At 56.7% G+C, this 20,404-nt stretch overlaps 1 protein-coding gene across 3 annotated transcripts in view; it reads left to right on the top strand.

The window, feature by feature from the left end:
* The window catches only part of PDE9A (phosphodiesterase 9A), an 81,825-nt gene that overhangs the window by 15,652 nt on the left and 45,769 nt on the right, over window positions 1–20,404 (top strand). For all 3 annotated transcript variants that reach the window (XM_059392417.1, XM_059392418.1, XM_059392419.1), the window contains exons 2-4: window positions 6,238–6,308; window positions 7,538–7,615; window positions 10,775–10,818. In XM_059392417.1, coding sequence (XP_059248400.1) covers window positions 6,238–6,308; window positions 7,538–7,615; window positions 10,775–10,818 — 193 coding nt within the window. The remainder of the gene's footprint in view (window positions 1–6,237; window positions 6,309–7,537; window positions 7,616–10,774; window positions 10,819–20,404) is intronic.

Raw genomic sequence — 20,404 nt, forward strand, 5'->3', positions numbered from 1 at the left:
CTGGTGGTGGAGGAGGTCCTGGTGGAGGTTGTGGTGGAGGTGATGGCGGAGATGGTGCTGCTGGTGGAGGTTGTGGTGGAGGTGATGGCGGAGATGGTGCTGGTGGTGGAGGAGGTCCTGGTGGAGGTTGTGGTGGAGGTGATGGCAGAGATGGTGCTGGTGGTGGAGGAGGTCCTGGTGGAGGTTGTGGTGGAGGTGATGGCAGAGATGGTGCTGGTGGCGGAGGAGGTCCAGGTGGACGTGGTGATGGCGGCGCTGGCATCATTAGCCTGACCTAAACCAGCAGATGCAGACTTCAGCCTCAGCTCATTGGTGCGGGAGGATGTTTGGGCACCATTGCTCCCCCAATGGACGGATCCCGGGCTCCGTGGGATGCAAAGGAACTGCCCACAGTTCTGCCCACGGGGCCTCATCCTCCAAAGACTTCCTTCCACCTTTAACAGAAGAGAAAACTGACGCAGGGAAATCCCAGGGATCACGGAGTCTATCAGAGTATTTTTTTTAACTCCTACCTGCTGATTCTGGTAATTGATTAATACGTATTTGAATTGCTCTGACCCCACTTTTGTTGCAGTTTGGATAGAGTTGAATGTGGTTGATAATCAGCACGGGGGTATCGGTTAGAGCAATGGTGCCTGCGTTGTGGCAGCATTCCCAAGATGGCACACCCTTCGGCCGTCCTCTACTGAAAGAGGAATGCCGCCGTGTTGGAGTCAGGGCTGGGTGCCCTTGGTGCCTCTTGCTGGGGTAAACGGTCTTAAAGGGTCAAGGAGGAGCCTCCCCATCCCCTTTCCCAGGGAAGGGTTTCCAGGGACGCGTCCAGTAATCACAGGGGCCGCACAACTTCGCACTTAGTGCATACCAGGCCCTCTGTGTCATAACGAACCCTCTGAACGTTCCACGGGCAAGGGACCATTCCTCCTTTTGTAGGAGAATCAGAGTCTTGGAGCGGTTCAGAAAACTCACATCTCTGACTCTTCCATGCGCACCCCTCTGCCCTGCCCGTGCCTGGAGCAGTGCACGACACCAGAGACCAGCCAGGGGTGACCCAGGGGTTGTGAAACAGCTGGAATGGCACAGCCTCCAGACGAAGCAGGACCTGCCGATTCAGAAGGAGCCCGCGGAGAGCAGCCACTAACCCGCTGTCTGCCCTGATGGCCTGAAGAATTGGTGCTCTGATTTGCACCACGTGGGCAGCTGAACTCATTCCCCCCACAAAATCTCACGAGCAATCCTAATATGAGAAGGTTATATAAGGAGTTAGTGACGTGTTTGTTCTGGAAGTTCAGATCGATAGCGCCCACCGAAGAACTAATGGAAACGGGGAGGGTCCTTGTGTGGGCACCGCAGCTGGAAGCGGGCACCGCAGCTGGAGGCAGGGGCTCAGAGTGGCGGCTGCCGGCTCATGAGCTCAGCCACAGCTGCCTTCACTTCGGGTTTTAGCCCCCAGAACGTTGCCTGGTGGCCACCAGGACTTAGGATGGCCGTCATGGGCAACCTCGCAGGTAACAGCCAAGCAGGCCTGACCCCGAAGATAATGTGTCCCCCGTCTCCAATCACTGATATTCAGGTCATTAGACCTAAGGGTTTGCTTTGTAATGATGTCCAAAGGCATTTCAGACAGGCTACTTAAAGGAGGTCCAAGTCCCAGGGGACCAGGATCCTGTCCCGACGCCCCACGCCCCACGCCCCAGCCCAGGCCCCTTCACAAGTCCGTCCTGGCTTCCCCACCTGAGCCGCTCTCAGCCCACCTGCTGGCCCGGAGCCCTTGAGGCCCCTGCCCAGGCTCATTGCAGCCTCCTGAGAGAGGTGCCCAGGCCCCCACACCCGGCCTGGTCATCAGAACCCTCAGTTCAGCAGGGTCTTGAAGATGGGTGGACCTGAGGGACGTTCTCATCAGGTCTGGAGCTCGGAAATTCTTTGCCTGGAAATCCTGGGCCCATGGGGAGTGAGGCCTGGCGGCATGCGTCAGGCCCTCAGAGCACCTGTTGGGGAGGGACCCCCCCCCCTTCCCACCCTCTCCCTGCTGTTTGCCACCACCAGTTCCCCCCCAGGGTCACGGGGCCACATAGGGCCCCCTCAGTCCCCCAGGTTAGGACTGGTGCACCCGTGGCCAGCCCAGAGGCCTGGACCCCCTCCCCGCCCCGCTCCATCCCAGGAGGCACCGGGCCTCGCCTCTGCTCTGGATTCCTCCTCCGCCACCCCCACACTGTCTCTGCGACCCCCCACTTCCCTGATGCTCTCCTGGTGCCTCCCCTTCCCCCCCCGGCCCCCCCCCCCCGCCCCTTGCTGAGTGCTATTTAAATTCTGGGTTTTGTCCTCTGATTAATTTCCTCATCTGCTTGGCTTAATGCCAAAGAATATTCTTTCCAAATAAAAAATGGTAAATGTTTTCTCTCTCCTAAGAATTTTATGTAAATGCCTCACGTGCTATCAGGAGGGAACGAACGTTCATCAGCAAGTTCTGTTATCAGTGACCAGCCTCGCCTCCAGATCCAGATCACTTTTCTCGTGCTTATGAAGGTCCTGCATATTCATTGTTGAATATTTTGAAAAACGCAGAGCACATAAAAAGAAAAAAAAAAAAAGAATCCAGGCATCTCGGGACCTCTCCTGCGTTCTGGTGTGTGTGTGCACACGCGCGTGCAAGCGGCTCTCTTCTACGTGATGTTTTATCCCGATCATTTCACTCGGTGTCGCGTCGGCAAGTACTTTCCAACATAGCATTAGGGAGTCTTAAGAAAACATGATTTTCATGCCAAAATAATGTTCCGTCATGGAGACGTCCTAAAATGGAATCATTCCGTCATTGGTAGGATGTTTAGCCTAATTCCATTTCTGCGCGATCCGTCCTATGAGAGGACCCTCCGGGCCACGTGTCTTTGCTTACGGGGCGGCGGCCGAGGTCAGGAAGGTGCCCGAGTGGAGCCTGCGACATCGTAAATGCTCTTATTCTCATGTTCGGCATTATTATTTCCTCACCTTGCCCAACTGCCTTTCCCGGGGCCATGTGGACACACAGTCCGGGCAGGTCACCCCCTCGCCACCCCCAGCCGGAGCTGTTCCACATAAACGCTGGGGGATCATTGTAGAGTCACGTGCCGTTCTAAGAAATAACGCAGAGACATCCAGGTACCCTTTACTCCGTGGCCCCCGCGGTAGCTTCTTGTGATATTACGGTTCGGTATCACAACTGGGCTGCTGACCGCGAGACAAGCCACCACCATGCACGGATTTCCCCTATTTTACTGTGGTGTCTGACTGTGGGTACCAAGTCTCTACAGTCCCATGCCACGGGCAGGTTCCTGCAGCCACAACCGCGGGGACAGGCTGGACAGCTCTGCATTCAGACCCGCCCACCTGCTTCCTCCACCCACCTCGTCCCTAACTCCCGGCTCACGCCAATCTCTCCATCTCTACAGTTACGTCATTTCGGGAGCGTCACCTAAATGGAACCCTACGGTGTGGGAACTTTGGGGATGGGCTTTTATTCACTCGGCACAAACCCCTGGAGACCCATCCAGTTGTGTGGATGGGTGATTTACTCCTTGTTGTGGCCGAGCCGTGTTCTGCGTCGCAGACGCACCCGCGGTGCGATGTCCTCCCCCGCAGAAGGGCATCCGGGGACGCCAGACTTGGGCTGTCTACCCCTTTTCCACGATTCGTCACTTTGCTTATTTCCCGCCATTTCCTGAGAGGCCAGGATGACCGTTTTCAGAAGTCAGCACCCTTGTTTGGGTTGGATAGAGATTTCTGAAGTCCCTGCGACGTTTATAACTAAGAGGCGTCGTCAGGAAGGACAAGAGCATATACACGGAGGACGACACGTTCCCGCCAAGTTTAAGAACGTCCAGGGGGCTGGGACGAGTCGCTGGTGCAAGGGGCAGGGAACGTCCCAGAAGCATCAGCTCCGATCAAGCAGAGGAAGGACACGGAGCGGGGTCCCCGCACCGAGGACCTGAGCTCACTTGTTGCTCCGCCGGAAGGCGACTCAACAGAAGACAGCATCGTCGCCCCTTCCGCCTCCTCCCCGCGGTCCACAGCCGTGTGTTGTCTACACGTCTGGCTCTCCATCTTCAGCCGGAGCCCCGTAAAATCACTCGGGGAGCAGCACTGGAGAGGAATCGTAGTGAGGGACATGTTGCTGGAGATCTGTTACTGCCGGTTCCAAACAGCTCTGTGAAAATTGTTGCTAAGGCAATTGAGTAAAAAATTCACAGGCAGCGTACACAGTAACAGCAACAATGAACGTAAGCGCCTGTTTTCAAACAGCCAGCCCCCAAAGCACGACATGTCCGATGCAGATCGTTTTCTTAATGATTTGGAGAGGTCCCACAGACATTTTCTGTGATTTCGACAGCTGCCGAGGGCCCTCATGGCTTGCCAGCATCTGAGATTGTCCCCCTGGTGATAAAGATGGCAGTCAGCCTCGCAGGGGAGCTCCCCAGGGATGCTCAGCCCCCTCGAGGGGGCACCTGCCCCGACCCCCACCCTGCCCAGTCCCTAGTCCCCTCCTGGGCGTATCCACATACTGATGTCTTCTTCTGCGATTGTGCTGGCTTTTGTCGTTCCCGGCTTGTAAAACCCAGCCCAAACCTCACTGCCAGGTGGTTCTCTCCTTGGTCAGGATGGGGACCGGCTGGTGACGCAGCACCCAGCATCTGAGCAGGAAGCCCAGTGGCTAGCGGCGGTTGACTTCATGCCCACGCCCACGAGTATGTGATAAACCCATCAGTGCCGTTCAGGCAGCAGCCAGGAGGCACCTCCCACCCACCGCCTGGGCCGGGTCTGCTCTCCCATGTAGGTGCCCAGAGCAAGGGCCCGGCGGGCACTCGAAGGCCTGGCACACTCGGCCCACTCTGCTCTGTGAGGCTCTCCTACTCCTGCCGGAGCCCGAGGCCCCGAAGACGGAGTCACTTTCTTGGCAGACGGGTCCCGCCACAGCTGGGTTATAAGCAGGGGGGGAGCCACGAGTCATCTGTTTGCGACACCCAGATAACAGACGGCTGTCACCGCGCCTCTGCGCGTCCTGCCCGACTGTCAACCGATCAGCCCCGCGGCTGCCCGTCGTCCTCTCTTAAGGAGGGGAAGGGGAGAAACCACAGCAGGACGGAGAGTGCGTATTAAGACCGGCTTTCCTTAAATGTTGCTTTGTCTGAGAATTCGCACATGGACTCCAGGCCAGAAATGCACATCGGTAAATGCGCGCTCCAGAAATCGGGGCTAGTGTCGGGCAGACACGGAGTACGGCAACCCCCCCCAACCTCCCGCCACCACCCAGGGCAGCCAGGGTCCCCTGAGCAGCCGCCACTGGCAGGGCCCACCCGGGCTCCAGGCTCCATGGAGCAAGACGCAACCTCCACGTGGGAAACACGCTCTGGCAGCCATGGCCACGCATGGTCAGAGCCGGAGTGGACGTGGAAGCCGTGGCTGGTCCTGCCCTGACCCCGTCTGGTGCCGAACAGGGACAGGAGTGCAGGGGTGGGCGGCGCACACCAGCTCCTCTCTCCCCCGGCTGGAGCGGGAGCTGCATGAAGCCTGTGTGCGTCACAGCCCAGGCTTGGTCACCGGAGGTATGTGGCCGGGCCAGTCCCTCCTTACTGTCCGGCTTAATACCACACCTTTCAGATTCGCAGAGGTGGGGTGTGGTGAGCCAGGAGTGGTCCCGGGTAGGAGGTCACAGCCTGAAGCTGGCAGGGGACACCAGGGAGCCCTGGCCCTCACTCGGGTCCCCTCTCGGCTGGCGACGACGCCCTTCTACACCCTCCCTGAGCACGGCCAGCTGGCCACGCAGCTCCGTTTCTCCGCGGAAAGTCCCGCTGGAAAGCTCTTCCACGGAACTCAGGAGGCCTCTGCCCTGGGCCTGGCTTAGCAGGGAGCTCTGGTCGAGCACGGGTCCAGCCGATGAGCCCCCAGGACTCCCGGGGACTCCTGGCGGTGGGCTGTCGGGAGGCGAGGGAGTCAGTCTGTGCGTCAGGCGGTGGTGGCCGTGGTCGGCCCCGACCTGGGCGGCTGTCTCGTGGGCGGGAGCTCTGCCTTCATGACCGTTTCGGGCACAACGGACGGCCGGTGTCACGGTCTGTATGGATGGACTGGGTGAGGAGACCTCGGGTGGCATTCCAGGCCGCGGCTGCGGACCTGCGGGAGGGGCCGGAGAGAACGTGTGACGCGGTGACGTCGCCATGGAAACCGGTTCCCCCCCCACCGCCCCTCATGCCCTGCGGCTGTGTCTTGCAGGTGGTCTTCAGCAAGTACTGTAACTCCAGTGACATCATGGACCTGTTCTGCATCGCCACCGGCCTGCCCCGGTGAGTGGCCCAGCTCGCCCCGCCCCCAGAACGCCCCGCCCCCCAGGCCACCCCTCCCCTGGCCCGCCCCCAGAATGCCCCGCCCCCACCAGCAGGGCACTGGCTTCCAGAGAGGACCCTGTCTGGGAGGGAGGGCCAGCCGCCAGGTCCCAGGGGTGACGGGTGGGCCAGGGCGCCGTGGCTCACCTCGCACTTGGGGACCCTTCCCAGTCAGTGAGTGAGACCTGCAGGAGGGCGCAGCGGCCTCCACCCCCCCACCCCTCCCCGGCGATGCCTGCAGGAAACCGCTGGGCGGAACTAGACAGAAATCACCGTCTTAAGAGGGTCATTTCCCCTTTTTATTTATTTGAAGAAGGACCCAGGAGGGGGTTGTGTCTTGGCTTGGGTCCCCCAGCCCCAAACGATCCTGTGGGCGCGATTTTCTATCTGGGGGAGGCGGCTGGGCGGGGTGCCGCAGAGCCCTGTTTGGGAAAGACAGATTTTCAGAAAACAGTTGAAAAGGCGGGAATCCCCGTAGAATCGTCAGAATTCCCAGGTTATTCCCGCGGCGAACGGTCTGTCCGAGTGCAGTTTCTGTGACGTTCTGACTATGAAGGGTGGTCGGGGTCACCTTCTGTGTGGCCCCTGAGCCCGGCGCGGCGACCTGGGTCGAGGAAGGGGTCACTGGCAGGGGAGGACAGGCCGAGGCGTCGCCCGGACCTTACCGCAAACTGCAGATTGCAGCGGCAGAAACAGGCCGCGGCCTGGGCGTCTTGGAGCATCGCGCTGGGAAACAGACTCGTTCGGTTCTCGCAAATGACCGGAGATTCGAGTGCCACCCCCGACACCTTTGCAGGCCACCGGAGACCAGAGAGGGTTAAATCACGTGTCCAAGGCCACACACACACACACACACACACACACACACCAGCTCAGCAGAGGCCCGGGGACGAGGGGTTGGGGGCGGTGGTGTGGAGACTCGGTTTCCCCACTAGAAACTGCTTCCTAGGAGAGGTCCCCGCCCCCGTGGCTCCCAGGGGCAGTGAAGCTGAGGGCAGAGGTCTCCCTGCTGACCTGCAGCCACGCTCGGGTCTCATCCCTGCTCCGTAACTTAGACTGCCTCCCCTTCCCACTTTAAAGCCCTCAAAAACGGACGGAGCCCTTGGAATTACACACAGGCTCTGCCCTGCCCTGGGGCCGGGCCACTTGTCCCTTAGGACTCAGGGACACTGACACGGTGTGTCTTCCAGGAACACGACCATCTCTCTGCTGACTGCGGACGACGCCATGGTGTCCATCGACCCCACCATGCCGGCCAATTCCGAACGGTAAGCAGTGGCCTCCGCCGCTCAGCACCCTCGTGGCCCCTCCGAGACGTCCCTGCACACGGGGGGCCGGCCCCACAGTGTCCTCTTAATTCACGGCTGTAGGAAAAGCCAAACTGAAACCAAAGACGGGGCAGGGGTGCGAGGGTCCTTTGCAGACCGGTCCCTTTCCAAGATAATCACGGGCGCGGGTGGGCTCAGGGCCCTTGGGACGGCTTGCCCTCAACAAGGGTCCTCAGAGGAGGCACGGACAGGAAACTGAGACCCCGAAGTCTGGTGAGGAGCAGAGGAGCCAGGCCCCGGGCTGAATGCCGACGGCCCCGTCCTGCTCTGGAAGGTTCCCAGACCGTGGCCCTGGGGGTGTTGTGTTTGCCACTGGGCCGGGTCCTGGTGCGGACCTGGGGCTGCCCGCTAGACGCCTCCACCCGGGACAGTGGGGACCCCGGGGTCCCGAGGAGCTAAACCCGGAAAGGCCTGGCAGGGGAAAGGGGTTAGTGAAGGTTCGAGGAGTCAGCAGCGCCCATCGTGGGGCCGGAGGAAGGACAAGGCGTCCGAGCAGAGCCCCTCCCCTCGCTGGGCGGCCCCTTGGACAGCGGCCTGCCGAGTCCCAGGGGCCCCCACTTCTTGTCTGCAGCTGTGCAAGGCCAGGGAGCAGGGCCCATGGGGGGGCACCCCCTTCAAGCTCCCCTGTCGGTGGCTCAGTATCTGCTCTGAGGGACGTTTGTTAATCCGGCCGTCGGGCCGTCCCGGGGGCCCAGCCCTTTGGGCCATTCAGAGCTGGAAGGAAAAAACATGTCCCGGGCAGACCCCTCTCGTGCCCCAGCGGCTGGAGGGCCCGTGTAGGATGTGGCATCCCTGCGATGGGGTGGTCCGAGACCCTCACTGTAGGTCCCCGAAGGTCCCCCCCACCCAAGGTCTGTGCACCTGCTCCCCCCAGCCGGGCCGGGTGCAGGAGCCTCCCAGGCCCTGACAGGGACTCAGGACAGCCCCAGTGCAGACACTCACTGCCTAAAACGCCAGGGGGGCCGAGGTCGAGATGCTCTGGCGTTTTCTCTTCACAGAGTTACTGGTTATCCGCTCAGAGGTCACCAGCCCCGACCCAGCTCTGCGGGAGGCCGCCCTCCTCCCTCCCTCTCTGTGCCCCCAGGTTCTCCCTGGGCCTGGGCCCCAGGACTGGCTTTTCTCTGGGCGCCGAGGTGGTCGTGGGGATGCTGGGCGGGACCCCTCTGCCCCTCAGCTGATGGGACCTCCTCTCCCTCCGCTGGCTTCCCCGCCACCTGTGTCTGCTTCCGACCCTCCGCCCCGGGGAGGCAGGTGCACTCAGGGGTCTCTGCTCCACCCCCCGCAAGGCCCCGTCTGCTCTGGTTCTCTCTGGTCCCTCTGCCTGGGGGTCCCACCATTCTAGTGTGACCAGTCCCACCAACCCAGTGACTTTCAGCCCTGCTGAGGACTGAAACACCAGAGATCTCCACAAAGCCCCAGTGCCCAGACCCCTGCTAGGACCCGTCCAATGCGGAGTTTTGAGGGACTGCTTAGAGCTCACCGGGCGACTCCAGGTGCAGCCCCTGGCGAGCGCCGCTGGTGGAGAGTGTGGAAAACATGAGAAGTGCTCGAACCCACACGCATTGGAAACCAGGCGTGACCTAAGCTGCCAGAACCCAGACACATTAGGACACTGTGCCTAGGGTGATGAATCCCTAGTTCCATGTAAGCGACTTCCAGAAGATCTCCTGAAGCAGGGCCCTGTCCTGAGCGAGAGTGGGGCAGGCCCAGGGCGGGCATGAACTCGCTTCTCGACACTGCAGCGGGAGGACCCCCCACGGCGCTGTCCGCCCTTTCCCCAGGGTAGCTGGGCCCTCCAGCTTTTATATTCATGTTTTCAGCTGTCAGAGTTTTCCATGTGGCCTGGGACTGCTGAGCCACAGGAGGCCCCATCCGGCATGCTGTGCCGTTGGGTACGCCAGAGTCCCCACAGGAAACTGGGTTTCCCATGCATGTTCTCTGCGGGTCCACAGCAAGCCCAGCCCCTTCCCAGACCCTCCCAGACCCTCGGGTCATGCGTCTCCCTCTTCAACGACAGACGGACACTCCGTGGCACAGCGAACAGATCCTCTGTGCCCTGCTGACCGGGCCCGAGGATTTCGAGAGCTTAGCCGTTCGGACAGGGCAGTGACACCCACCCCCTCAGTGTGAACTTGCATGTGGACTGTCAGGTGCCCGAGGACAGGCGCGTTTCATCCGTCCACTGTTCTGTCACCCGTCCCTGACCCAGATGTCACCACTTGTGACAAACTGAATGACCAACCAGGCAAACAGCTGACACAGACAAGTGACCTGTGACGGTGTCCCACAGGCCCATTTCATCCGATACCCTTGTTCCTACATCCGTGGGCTGAGTCAGAGGACTGCGTATTCTCCTGTTAACAGTCCCGCCAGGACACCTACCCCAGGACCATGGCCGTGCGTGCTCCCGCCGGCGACGCCAGGGCACCTGTCTCCTTGGTCCCCTCTGGCCTGCCTGTTCGCAGGCTTGAAATTTCGCTTAACCACTGGGTAAAAAACAGCATCTCTCTTGAGGACGCTTTCTTAAAAACTGTTTTCAGCGATTGCGTTTCCCTGAACCTCTTTCCTGTGGTTTCCCGCCCCCTCGGCCACAGGTCCTTGTGTGTCAAGGGCAAACACTCTCCCATCCCTTCTGGCCTCGGGACGACCAGGGTGGCATCCGATGGGACAGACCCGTCTTCCCTCGTGCAGCTGAGAGATGGGGTTGCCACGGGCTCGAGCTGGGCGAGGACGGAGAGCCTCCCCGCGTCCGTCGGGCGTCGGGGGCACTCGAGCAGCCCTGGGGTCTCTGCCAGTCGCAGGGGCCTCCTGCACCCGAGTAGCAACGGGACCGATCACAGACTGTGTTCAGCTCGCCAAACACGAACATCACAGAGGGAGTTCATCATTTAAATGCTGTACTTAAAGTATTTGGAATTCTTCCGAACGAGGAAGCTCAGAACAGCCAAAGAAACTAATTTCAGAAAAAAAGAAAAAAAAAAAAAAAAAAACCCTAATCCGCTGAATTCTAATTTATCCCGAGCAGCTTATCTCCCAGGGCAGGCGCGCCGAGAGCACCTTGAACGGCATCTCACGTCCGAACTGTCCCCTCTCTTGCAGCACCCCCTACAAAGTGAGACCCGTGGCCGTCAAGCAGCTGTCTGGTAAGGCCCTGCTATCATTTTTAAAATTAAAAGAAAAAAAGAAGGCTCCAGACTGCCCCTGTGCTTGAATGTGTATTAGGTAAGCATCTGAATCCAAAACCCCGTGCGACTGCAGAACCCAAATCCCTATCTTAGACCCCCCGCCCCGGAAGTCCCTCAGGAGCCTCCCTCCCCTGCTGTCCCTACAGACTCAGCAGACGCTTGGTGACGCGCCCTCCCGCGTCCTCCTGGACGCAGGGCCTGTCCCGCTCACTCAGACTGTGACCTACAAAGGTGGGCCCTTTGCAGCCCCCGAGCCCCCGGGATGCTTCGTGTAGCCAGCGGTGCTGTTTTGCCAAAACCCAATTCCTTTCGGATCTTTTATGTCCCTTATTTATGGATGATTCATGCGCCATGAACTGTTCCCACTTACATGTAGGCTCTGATGAGCTTTGAAAAATGCATCCCGCTCGTCGCCGTGAACCAGAATCAAGACACAGAGCTTTTCCGTTACCTGACAGGGCTCTCCTGTGCCCCTTCCCCCAGAACCCCCACCCCGCTCCCTGTCAGCTGAGCCGCTCTCTGACCCCGTAGAGCCGTCTCTCCCAGAGCGCTGTATAAAGCCCGTCACGCAGAGCGCGCACTCCTTTCTGACTCAGCCTGTCGTCTTTGACGCCGGACGGTGTGGGGCGTCCCAGCGGCTCATTCCTTCTTACTGCTGGGAAGGCTTCGTGGTGTGGCCGGACCCAGCGTGATGACCCGGCCTCCCGTTAGAGGACACCCGGGTCCCCTCCAGACTGGGGACTTTATGAGCAAGGCAGCTATAAGCACTCAAGGGCGTGCCTCTCTGGGGACATGTACTCCGATGTCTCTCGGAATGAACGGGACTGTGCTTGTTTCACTTAAAAATAAAATCCAGTCCATTTTTTCCAAAGTGGCGGCAACGTTTTGCCTTCCCACTCACGGCGTGTGCGCCCTCCTCGCCTGCACTTGGAACTGTCTGCCCTTTTATGTGACCCCTTCCGACGGGTGGGTGGTGGCCCTGCACTGGGTTTGCATCTGTGTTTCCCGGGTGACTCACCAGGAGAAAGCATTTACTAACCGGTCATGAATCTTCCTACGTGATCCGTCACAGTCGTCCAGACTGAGTTCCCTTAGGTCGACCCGTGAGCGCTCCCGGTCGTTCTGACACACCCCGTTACTCAGACGTCCTGGGAATGGTTTCTCCCGCCTGACTCACTTGCATTTTCCTGGTAGAGCCTTTCAGGGAGGAGAAATACCAGATTCTGCTAAGGCCTGGTTGATCCGTTTTGCTCTTTTATGGTTTTGCTTTGGGTGCCCGATCTCCGAAATCGCAGTTCATCCCCTGCCCGTGGGGTCATTGGCCATGCATGCTCCATGCTCCTGAAGGTTTTATTTTATCTTATTTTTTTAGCTTTTACATTTCGGTCTGTGATCCGTTTCAAGTTGACCTTTACTGTATGGCCTAAGCCAAACGCTGAGGCTTTTCTTTCTAAACTGTGAGGTTAATTTAATTTTGATTTTTATAAGATTGAGTTTTTGTAAGATTCTTTTTTTGAAGATGTTATTTATTTATTTGACGGAGAGAGCAAGGGAGCACAAGCAGGGGGAGCAGCCGAGGGAGAGGGGGGCGTGGGTTCCCCGCTGAGCAGGGAGCCTAATGCGGGGCTCGATCACATGACCTGAGCCGAAGGCAAATGCTTAACCGACTGAGCCACCCAAGCGCCCCAGATTTTTCAGAAGATTCTGGAGAACAGAATACTGAAGCCACCGGTCGGGTGCTGGGCGGGGTGACGAGACACTGAGTCGTCTGGGCCTTTTCTCGTCTTGAAAGTGACAGTGTTGACACAGGGGCCCTGGTCCCTTTGAATGTTCTTCAATGCCCGAGCAGCTGTTTCGATAGCAGGTGTTAGAATAAAGTAGGAGTTCTCACTTTTTCTAGGATGAAAATTCCTCTTTAACATAAAAGGCACTCGAGCCCTGATGTGGTTAAAAAAAAAACACATGATCTTTATTTTTACGTCGTTATGAAGTAGACCCCATTCTTTATCCGAATCTCCCCAGCTTCTCTCCTGAGGTCCCTTTCCCGCTCCGGCATCCCAGCGGCGGCGCAGCCCACCGCGCACTCATCACTGGGTCTTCTGGGTCGGCCCTGGTCTCGCAGGGGCTCCCACTCCCCTTGTTTGGTCCCAGAGCATCTGTAGAATGTCCCCCAGGCCAAGTTGGTTAGATGTGTTCCTCGGGCTTGGCCCGGGGGTGTGGATTTGGGGAAAGAACTAAGGGGTCCAGGACATCCCCTTGGCTCCCTGGCCTCTCCGCAGGGAGGTGACTGCTTTTCCCTCCCTCCGCCTGCTCTTCGGAGGGCGGTGCTCCGTCGGGCCCACCGTCCGGTCCTTCTCTCTGTGAGGACAGCCACGTGCTCCAGGACGTTTGTCAGAAAGACAGTCCTTTCCCCCCGCGAATTCTTGTGACATCCTCGTCCAAGCTCAGTTGTCCCCGTACGGGTGAGTCTTCTCCGGACTTGCCGTCCTGTCCCATCCGCCGAGTTCATGTCCGGGCTTCGGCCCCCGACGCCGTCTTACCACTGTGCATTCACAGGAAGTGCTGAAACCAGCAAACGCAAGTCGGCCGCTTGCTTTCTTCTTTGTCGAAAATGTTTTACTTATTCCAAGTTCCTGTTATTTCTTTTTCAAGTTCCTTTTATTTTCAAATAAATTTTAGACTCCGTCTGTCAGTTACCACCAAAAAAGAAGTCTGCTGGGACTTTGAAGTTGTACTGAATACATAGAACGCTTCGAAAAGAATTATGAAAGGGGCGTCTAGGTGGCTCAGTGGGTTAAGCCTCTGCCTTCGGCTCAGGTCATGATCTCAGGGTCTTGGGATCGAGCCCCGCATCGGGCTCTCTGTTCGGCAGGGAGCCTGCTTCCCCCCGCCCCCCTGCCTGCCTCTCTGCCTGCTTGTGATTTCTCTCTGTCAAATAAATAAATAAAATCTTGAAAAGAAAAGAATTACAGTGATGATCTATAATGTTGAGTCTTCAGAATGTGGCTTCTCTCGATTTATCTAGGTTTCTCTTAATATCTTGCAATATATTATAGTCGTCAGGGCAAAGTTCTTGAAGAGATGTTGATAAATTTATCACTAAGGATTTAATCTTTGTAATGCTGTTATCAATGGATTTTTAGGTCAAGTCCCAGCAGCTTTTAGCTTCTAAAAATATAATGTGCTATGGTGAGTGCTGTGGAGTGTGTAAGCCTGGTGATTCACAGACCTGTACCCCTGGGGCAAGTAATACATGATGTGTTAATAATAATAATTTTAAAAAATCAAAAACATATATATAACAGGCTTTGTGTATTGACTTCGCTAAATTCTCTTAGCAGATCAAGTGCCTTTTTGCAGATTTCCTGTGACTTTCTACGTCTGCAAACAGAGAATTGCTTCTTCCTTTTAAATCTGGGTGTCATTTGGTTCTTTTCTTTTTCTTGACGTGTTGCCCTGGCTAGGGTGTCTAGCTACAAGAGCAGTCAGTGTAAGGTGTGAGAATGCAGGTTCTTAACTCCGTCCTCATCTTCGAGAGAATGTGAGTCTTTTCAATATCAGTTACAATGTTGGCTGTCGGGTTTTTTATAGATTCCCTTTACCAGGTTGAGGGCTTTGTTTTCTGAATTCCTCATTGGTTGAGAGTTCTGACCATAAATTCGTGTTGGATTTTGTCAGATACTTTTTCCGCCTCTCTGGAGATGATCATGCTTTTTACTCCTCTGTTCGTGGTGGGTCTGTTGATTGATTTTCAAACATTAACCCTGAATTCCTAGTATAAACTCCATCTGGCCATGGCATAGTATCTTTTTTGTTTTGAATTCAGTTCGCAAATGTTTTGCGGAAGATTTTTGTATCTGTATCCACAAGAGATCCAGTCTTATATTCTCACAGTGCGTTTTTCTGGTTTGGGCTTTACGGTGATGTCGGCCTCAGGGGGTGAGTGGGGACGTGCTCTGCCCTCCTGCCTTCCGGAAGACTTCATGTAGTGGTGGAACGTGTTTCACAGAATTCACTAGTGAGTCCACCATGCTTGGACTTTCTTTGTGGGAAGGTTTTAAACTATGAGCTCAGTGTCCTTAAGAGGGAAGTACGCCCGGGTTTTCTGCGTACGTGGGACTGACTTTGGGAAGTGGTGCCCCTTCTGCTGGAGCTCGGGAAGTCCTTGCCATCTCGTCTGTGTCTGTGGGATTGGAGTGCGACCCGCTCTTTCTTTCGGGATCCTGAACATTTATATCTTCTCTCTTCTCAACCAGTGAATTGGTCTGACGTATACATTTATTGACTTCTTTTTCTACGAGTCCACTCCGAGCTTCATTGGTTTTCTCTATTGTGGGTCTGATTCCTGTTTCAGTGATTTCTCCTCCGACCCTTTTACCTCCTTCCTTCTACCCACCCCACACCTAGTTTGCTCCTCTCTTTGTGGCTTTCAGAGGTGGAAGCTTCAGTCATTAATTTTAGATCTTTCTCTTTTTTGCATAGTAATTTGAAGCGAAAGTCACCTCTCAGTACAACTTAGCTGCATTTCGTGGGCTTTGATGTGCTGTGTTTTCATACTTACGCAGCTCAAAGTGTTTTCTGACTCACCTTGTGCTCCCGGCTCGGACCCCCTTGTCATTTAGAAGAGTGTCGTGTAGTTTTCAAACGGTTGTGCATTTTCCAGTTACCTTTCTGTTACTGATTTCTAAGTTAACTCCATTGTGTCAAAAGTGGAGCCTGTATGACTCTGATCTTTCCTAATTTATTGAGAGGCATGAGGTATCCTGGTGACGGCTCCAGAGACACCTGGAAAGGGTGCGTATCCTGCTGTTATTAGGTGGACTATTCCATCAGGATCCCTCAGGTCAAGGTGGCTGATAAGTAGCACAAGTTTCCCGTATCTCTGTTTTTCTGTCTACTCGTTCTGTCGATTACTAAAAGACGGGCACCGAAACATCCAAGCCCTTGCAATGTGCTCGTTGCTTTTCTCAGTCTGTCAGGCTGTGCTTTATGCATTTCCAATGCCTGTTATGGGGTGCGTACTTATTTAAAACTGTTGTGTCGTCCGGATGGGCCAATCCCTTTATCCTTAGGAAAATGGGACCTTTATCCTTGGTTCTATCCTTGGTTTGAGCATCTTCCTCATCTCCTGCGAATGCAGCTATGGGGCTCCCGTAGGCTTCGTCCCCACGGTGCCCTCTTTCCGTCCTTTTACTTGGACTATCTGTGTCTCCGTCCTTGAAGCTGTTTCTGATTGACACCACGTACCAATTTTGGCAATTTCAGCCTTTCGGATGGAATTGTTAAGTCATTTATAATCATCATAATCATAGATACAGTTGGGTTAAATCTACTACTCATTTTGTTCATCTCATTTTTTTTTCACTTTTTTCTCTCTTTTCCTATATCTTTTAGATCCCGAGCATTTTTTTCTCCACTCTGTCTCTGAGCTGTCCTTCCTCTATTTCTCCTTGGCTGCTCTGGGTTTCACAGACTGTAGCAATAACATATCACAAATTCTACTATGCTGCCTTGATGACACAGGGTCCTGGACTAGAGTCCTGGCATTTCTCCCCACCAGTGCTCCATGTCATACATTTTACTTCTATGCGGCCTATGTTTTAAGCCCCATAACCCGCTGTTAATCATTTTTTTGCTTTCCACAGTCAATTATATTTCTTCTGCATTTCTTTGTACAGACCCATATGTGCATTTTTTGCATGTTGTTGATCATCTGGGTTTCGTTTTCTCCCATTAAAGAATGTAGCTCTGGGGGGCGCCTGGGTGGCTCAGTCGGTTAAGAATGTAGCTCTGTCCTGGCAGGCAGTTGAGTTATTTACAAATCAGTGTGATGGCTTTGAGACCCGTTTTTAGGCTTTGCTAGGACAATTGCAGAGGACCCTTACTCCAGGGATGGTTCAGTCCTATTGCTAACATGCAATGCCTCTGGGAGCTCCCTTGAATTCCTGGAGATGACTTTGGGGGACATCGGGAGCCCATCATGTGAGACCTTGAAGGCCCATCGAGAGGCTACTGCTCTAATTCTATAGGCAGAGGGGAGTGAGGGGGCCGCAGGGGTGGTAAGGACTGCTCAGATTTTGGCGTGTTCTGGGGAAGACCCCAGCTTTTTTCCTGACCGAGCTGACATGGGATGTGAAAGAAAGAGCCGTCAGAGAAGCTTCCAGGGTCACCAAAAAGGAACAGCACCTCCCACAGGGAACCAGCTGAGGGTGTCATGGCTGCCGGAGAAGGGAGCCCACTTTGGAACATACTGGAGCAGCGTGCCGTGGGACCAGTGTCGAGCTGATGTGTCTGGAGGAGGCTAATCTCCCTCTCCACGGAGGGTGTGTCGTGGGACTGGTGACGGTGATGATGATGGCAGTGTTTGCTGCCAGGGCTTGGTAAGCCCCTCCCCGCCCCCCGAGAGGAAGGGAGCTGGCAGGAGGGACCCAGGACGGAGCCCTGAGACCCAGCACTCGGGTGCAGCACTCCATGGGAAGCCGGACACTGGCTTCTTGTCACCATCCAGAACAGAGGGGCCAGAAGAATGAAGCCTTTGAGGAACAAAGAAGCCGAAACTGAGCGTGGGGCCGACCAGACGGGAATGAGCTTCGGGGAGGACGACTGGGGGGTGGGGCAGCCGTGCACGGATATTTACATGACGGTCACTGGAGGAAGAATAAAGAGGGATTTCTGCGTAACTTTGGGGTCCAACGTGGACCAGCGGAGGTGGGTTTGTGCCCCTTAAGGGAAAGAACTGAGCAAAAGCTGGAGCCGGTGTGAGTGCCCCTGGCTGTCTGGGGAACCTGGGAGCCAGGTTCTCTGCAGCTGTAAGAAGTGGATTTCCTCGAAAGGTGTGCCTTCGCCAGCACCGCGAACACCGCCGCCTGGGGCAGGTCCACCCCCACTCTGGGCGCACTGACAGTCAGGCTAACCCCACCTTGCCCCGGCTCTGGTGCATGAGGACCCCTTCTCTTCCAAGGCACTGGAATTCTAGGTTTTCCCTTTGGGGACAGACCCCCCCCCCCCCGGCCTGAGTCTTCCTGAGACAAGCAAGGACACGGAGCTCTGTCTTTCCTTCTGGAACTTTTTCTATGAATGTTAACTCCCGCTCTCTGCGGGGAAACACCCCTATCGCCCGTGCATCAGCGCCCAGCCCAGCTGCTTCCAGAGCCCTGAGTGTGGCGCAAAGTAGCCGCCGTGTCTGTGATTCCACAGGCCACACTCACAATGGCAAGAAAAAGCAGCTCGGGAGAGGAGGTGGGAGCCTGGGGTCCAGACTTCCAGGCAGCTGCTGAGGCCTCCAGCCCTGGGGTCCCAGTCCTTCCTGCCGACCCCACGTTTCAATCAATGCCCCGAACTCGTCCTCACAGAGACATTCAGTGTGGAAATGCCCAGTCTTGCAGGTCTGTGACTTCGGTGTTTGGAAACAGGGAAGCGAGGAGTATTGGGGAAAACATGACTTTCCGTAGAAAAGAAGGGTCGGGCCCCACCCCCGTGGCAAGTGCAGGGATGTGCTGGAGATGGAGGACGCCCGCGGCGTCGGGTCGCGGAACAGGAAGCGTGACGTCCCCCGTACACGAGGAGCTTCTGTGTCTACCAAACACCTTGTCAGAAAGACACGCTCTTCGCCCGGGTATGGGAGACAACCACGGGACAGACTGTTTTTCCCTCTTTTACGGGTAAAATAAATAGGAACCGCTAAGACCGCGGGAGGGAACTTAATGCATCTTCTCGCCAGAAGGGAGCGGAGTCTTTTGAACAGCCTTGAGCTGCCCGTCGCTTTTGCTGGATCTGAGCGGCTCAAGCCCAAACAGGGCGTTTTCCAGATGATCAGATGCGTTATTTCAGTGTCCAGCCAGTTCCCGTGCGTGTGCCTGCGGGGCGTCCTCTGCCTGCAGGAGCCGATGGAGGGATCATGGGAGGAACGGCGTCCCCCCCCCGCCCCGATCCAGCACCGTGATCAGAGCGGGAAGGGAAGCAGAGGCCTCGGAGCCCAGGCTGGGCCTCACCTGGGCTGAGCCTCCGGTGCGGGAGGCAGGGGCGGGTGGTACAAGGATCCGTCTGGGGCAGGTCTGCGTCAGGGATCATTTCTCTATTGACACAAGTGACCCAAGGCCGCCTCACTTGGTGCTTTCACAGGGAGGCCCTGTGGAGGCTGCGCCTGAGCCTGACTCTTGTTTCTGTCACCCTGGGCAGAGGTCATGGGTGGCTCAAGGCCTTTTCCTGCTTCACAACTTCATCATCCTTGTTCCCAAGAACAGAAAAGGAAAGCGCGCCAGAAGCACAGAGCAGGAGCCATCATGGAGAGATGACAGGTGGCTGATCGGGAGTGACAGGGTGCCTGGCTGTACCTTGGACATTGCCCAGAATTCCAGCAGGCCACAGACACCCCCATCCGCTGGGCACTGCCTGCCCTGTTCCCACAGGAAGGCTCAGAGCTCCAGGGCTGGGCCCCCCATCTTGAGGCTCAGGGAGGCCAGGCCAGAAGGGCCCGTCTGGATCCGGCCACGGGTGCCCTGTCTGCTCGGGACTCGGAGAAAGCGAGCCCCCGGACCAGCTCCCCACCGCTTACGGAACAGGAGTCACGGTGAGTGCCCGGGACCCGCCCTGGCTGACCAGCGGCTCAGTACAATGCCAACACCACGGGACACCGAAGGCGAAGGGGCTTCCGGGCAGTGAGCTGTTCCGGCAGGAGGGGGCCGCACTGGAGAAGGCCCCCACCATCCAAACCCTGGTGCTCTAACTGTAAAACGCACACGGGACAGTGAAGACCCTGCCCCTGGGAAAGGATGTAAAACACCCGCTGATCAGTTTCGGGTTGGTTTCGTGTCTTCCCAGCGAGCTACGGTTCACAAACACAAAATGCTCCGTTTTAAGGGGACGGTTCCAGGTTTTTAGTAACAGTCACTTCCTTGTCCAACCACCACCACCGTCTAACTCCAGAGCATTCTGCCGCCCGCACCTATCGGCATTCAGTCCTCTTGCCTGCACGCCCCGGTCCCTGGCAACCACTGTCGCCATGGAGATGCCCGTCTGGAGGTCCTCTTGTGCGTCTGGCCTCCTGCCCCGGGAGCACAGCGTGTACGGGGCTGCTCGGTATTGTGGCCTGTGTCAGCAGTCATTCCTGCTCATGGGCGAACGCGTCCCGGCACAGAGACGAGCCACCTTCTGCATGAGCACACACCCGCTGACGGCTGTCGGGTGGCTTCCCCTCTGGGCTGCCGGGAGTGACGCCACAGGGACGTGGGTGTGCACAGTTTCGTGTGATGTATATTGAAGTATATTTTGAGATCTACTGGGTCACATAAAACATTAAGACATTCTCAGAGTCCGGCGTGTGCTCAGTGGCACAGATCAGAGACTGCCGGTGCCACCGGCGGGCCGGCCTCCTCCAACCCGAGACCCCCCTCCCCGCACTGCCTGCAGACCTCCCCGCCCAGGCGCAAGGCTGTGGGACGTGTTGAGGGCTCACCGCCCGGGACAGTCCCTCCGAGAGAGAGAGGGAGAGAGAGAACCCAGGGACAAACGCACCGTGTCCTTGCAGGTGTCAGACAGGTCTCTG

This window comes from Mustela nigripes, chromosome 2 (assembly GCF_022355385.1).
Source record: "Mustela nigripes isolate SB6536 chromosome 2, MUSNIG.SB6536, whole genome shotgun sequence".
NCBI lineage: Eukaryota > Metazoa > Chordata > Mammalia > Carnivora > Mustelidae > Mustela > Mustela nigripes.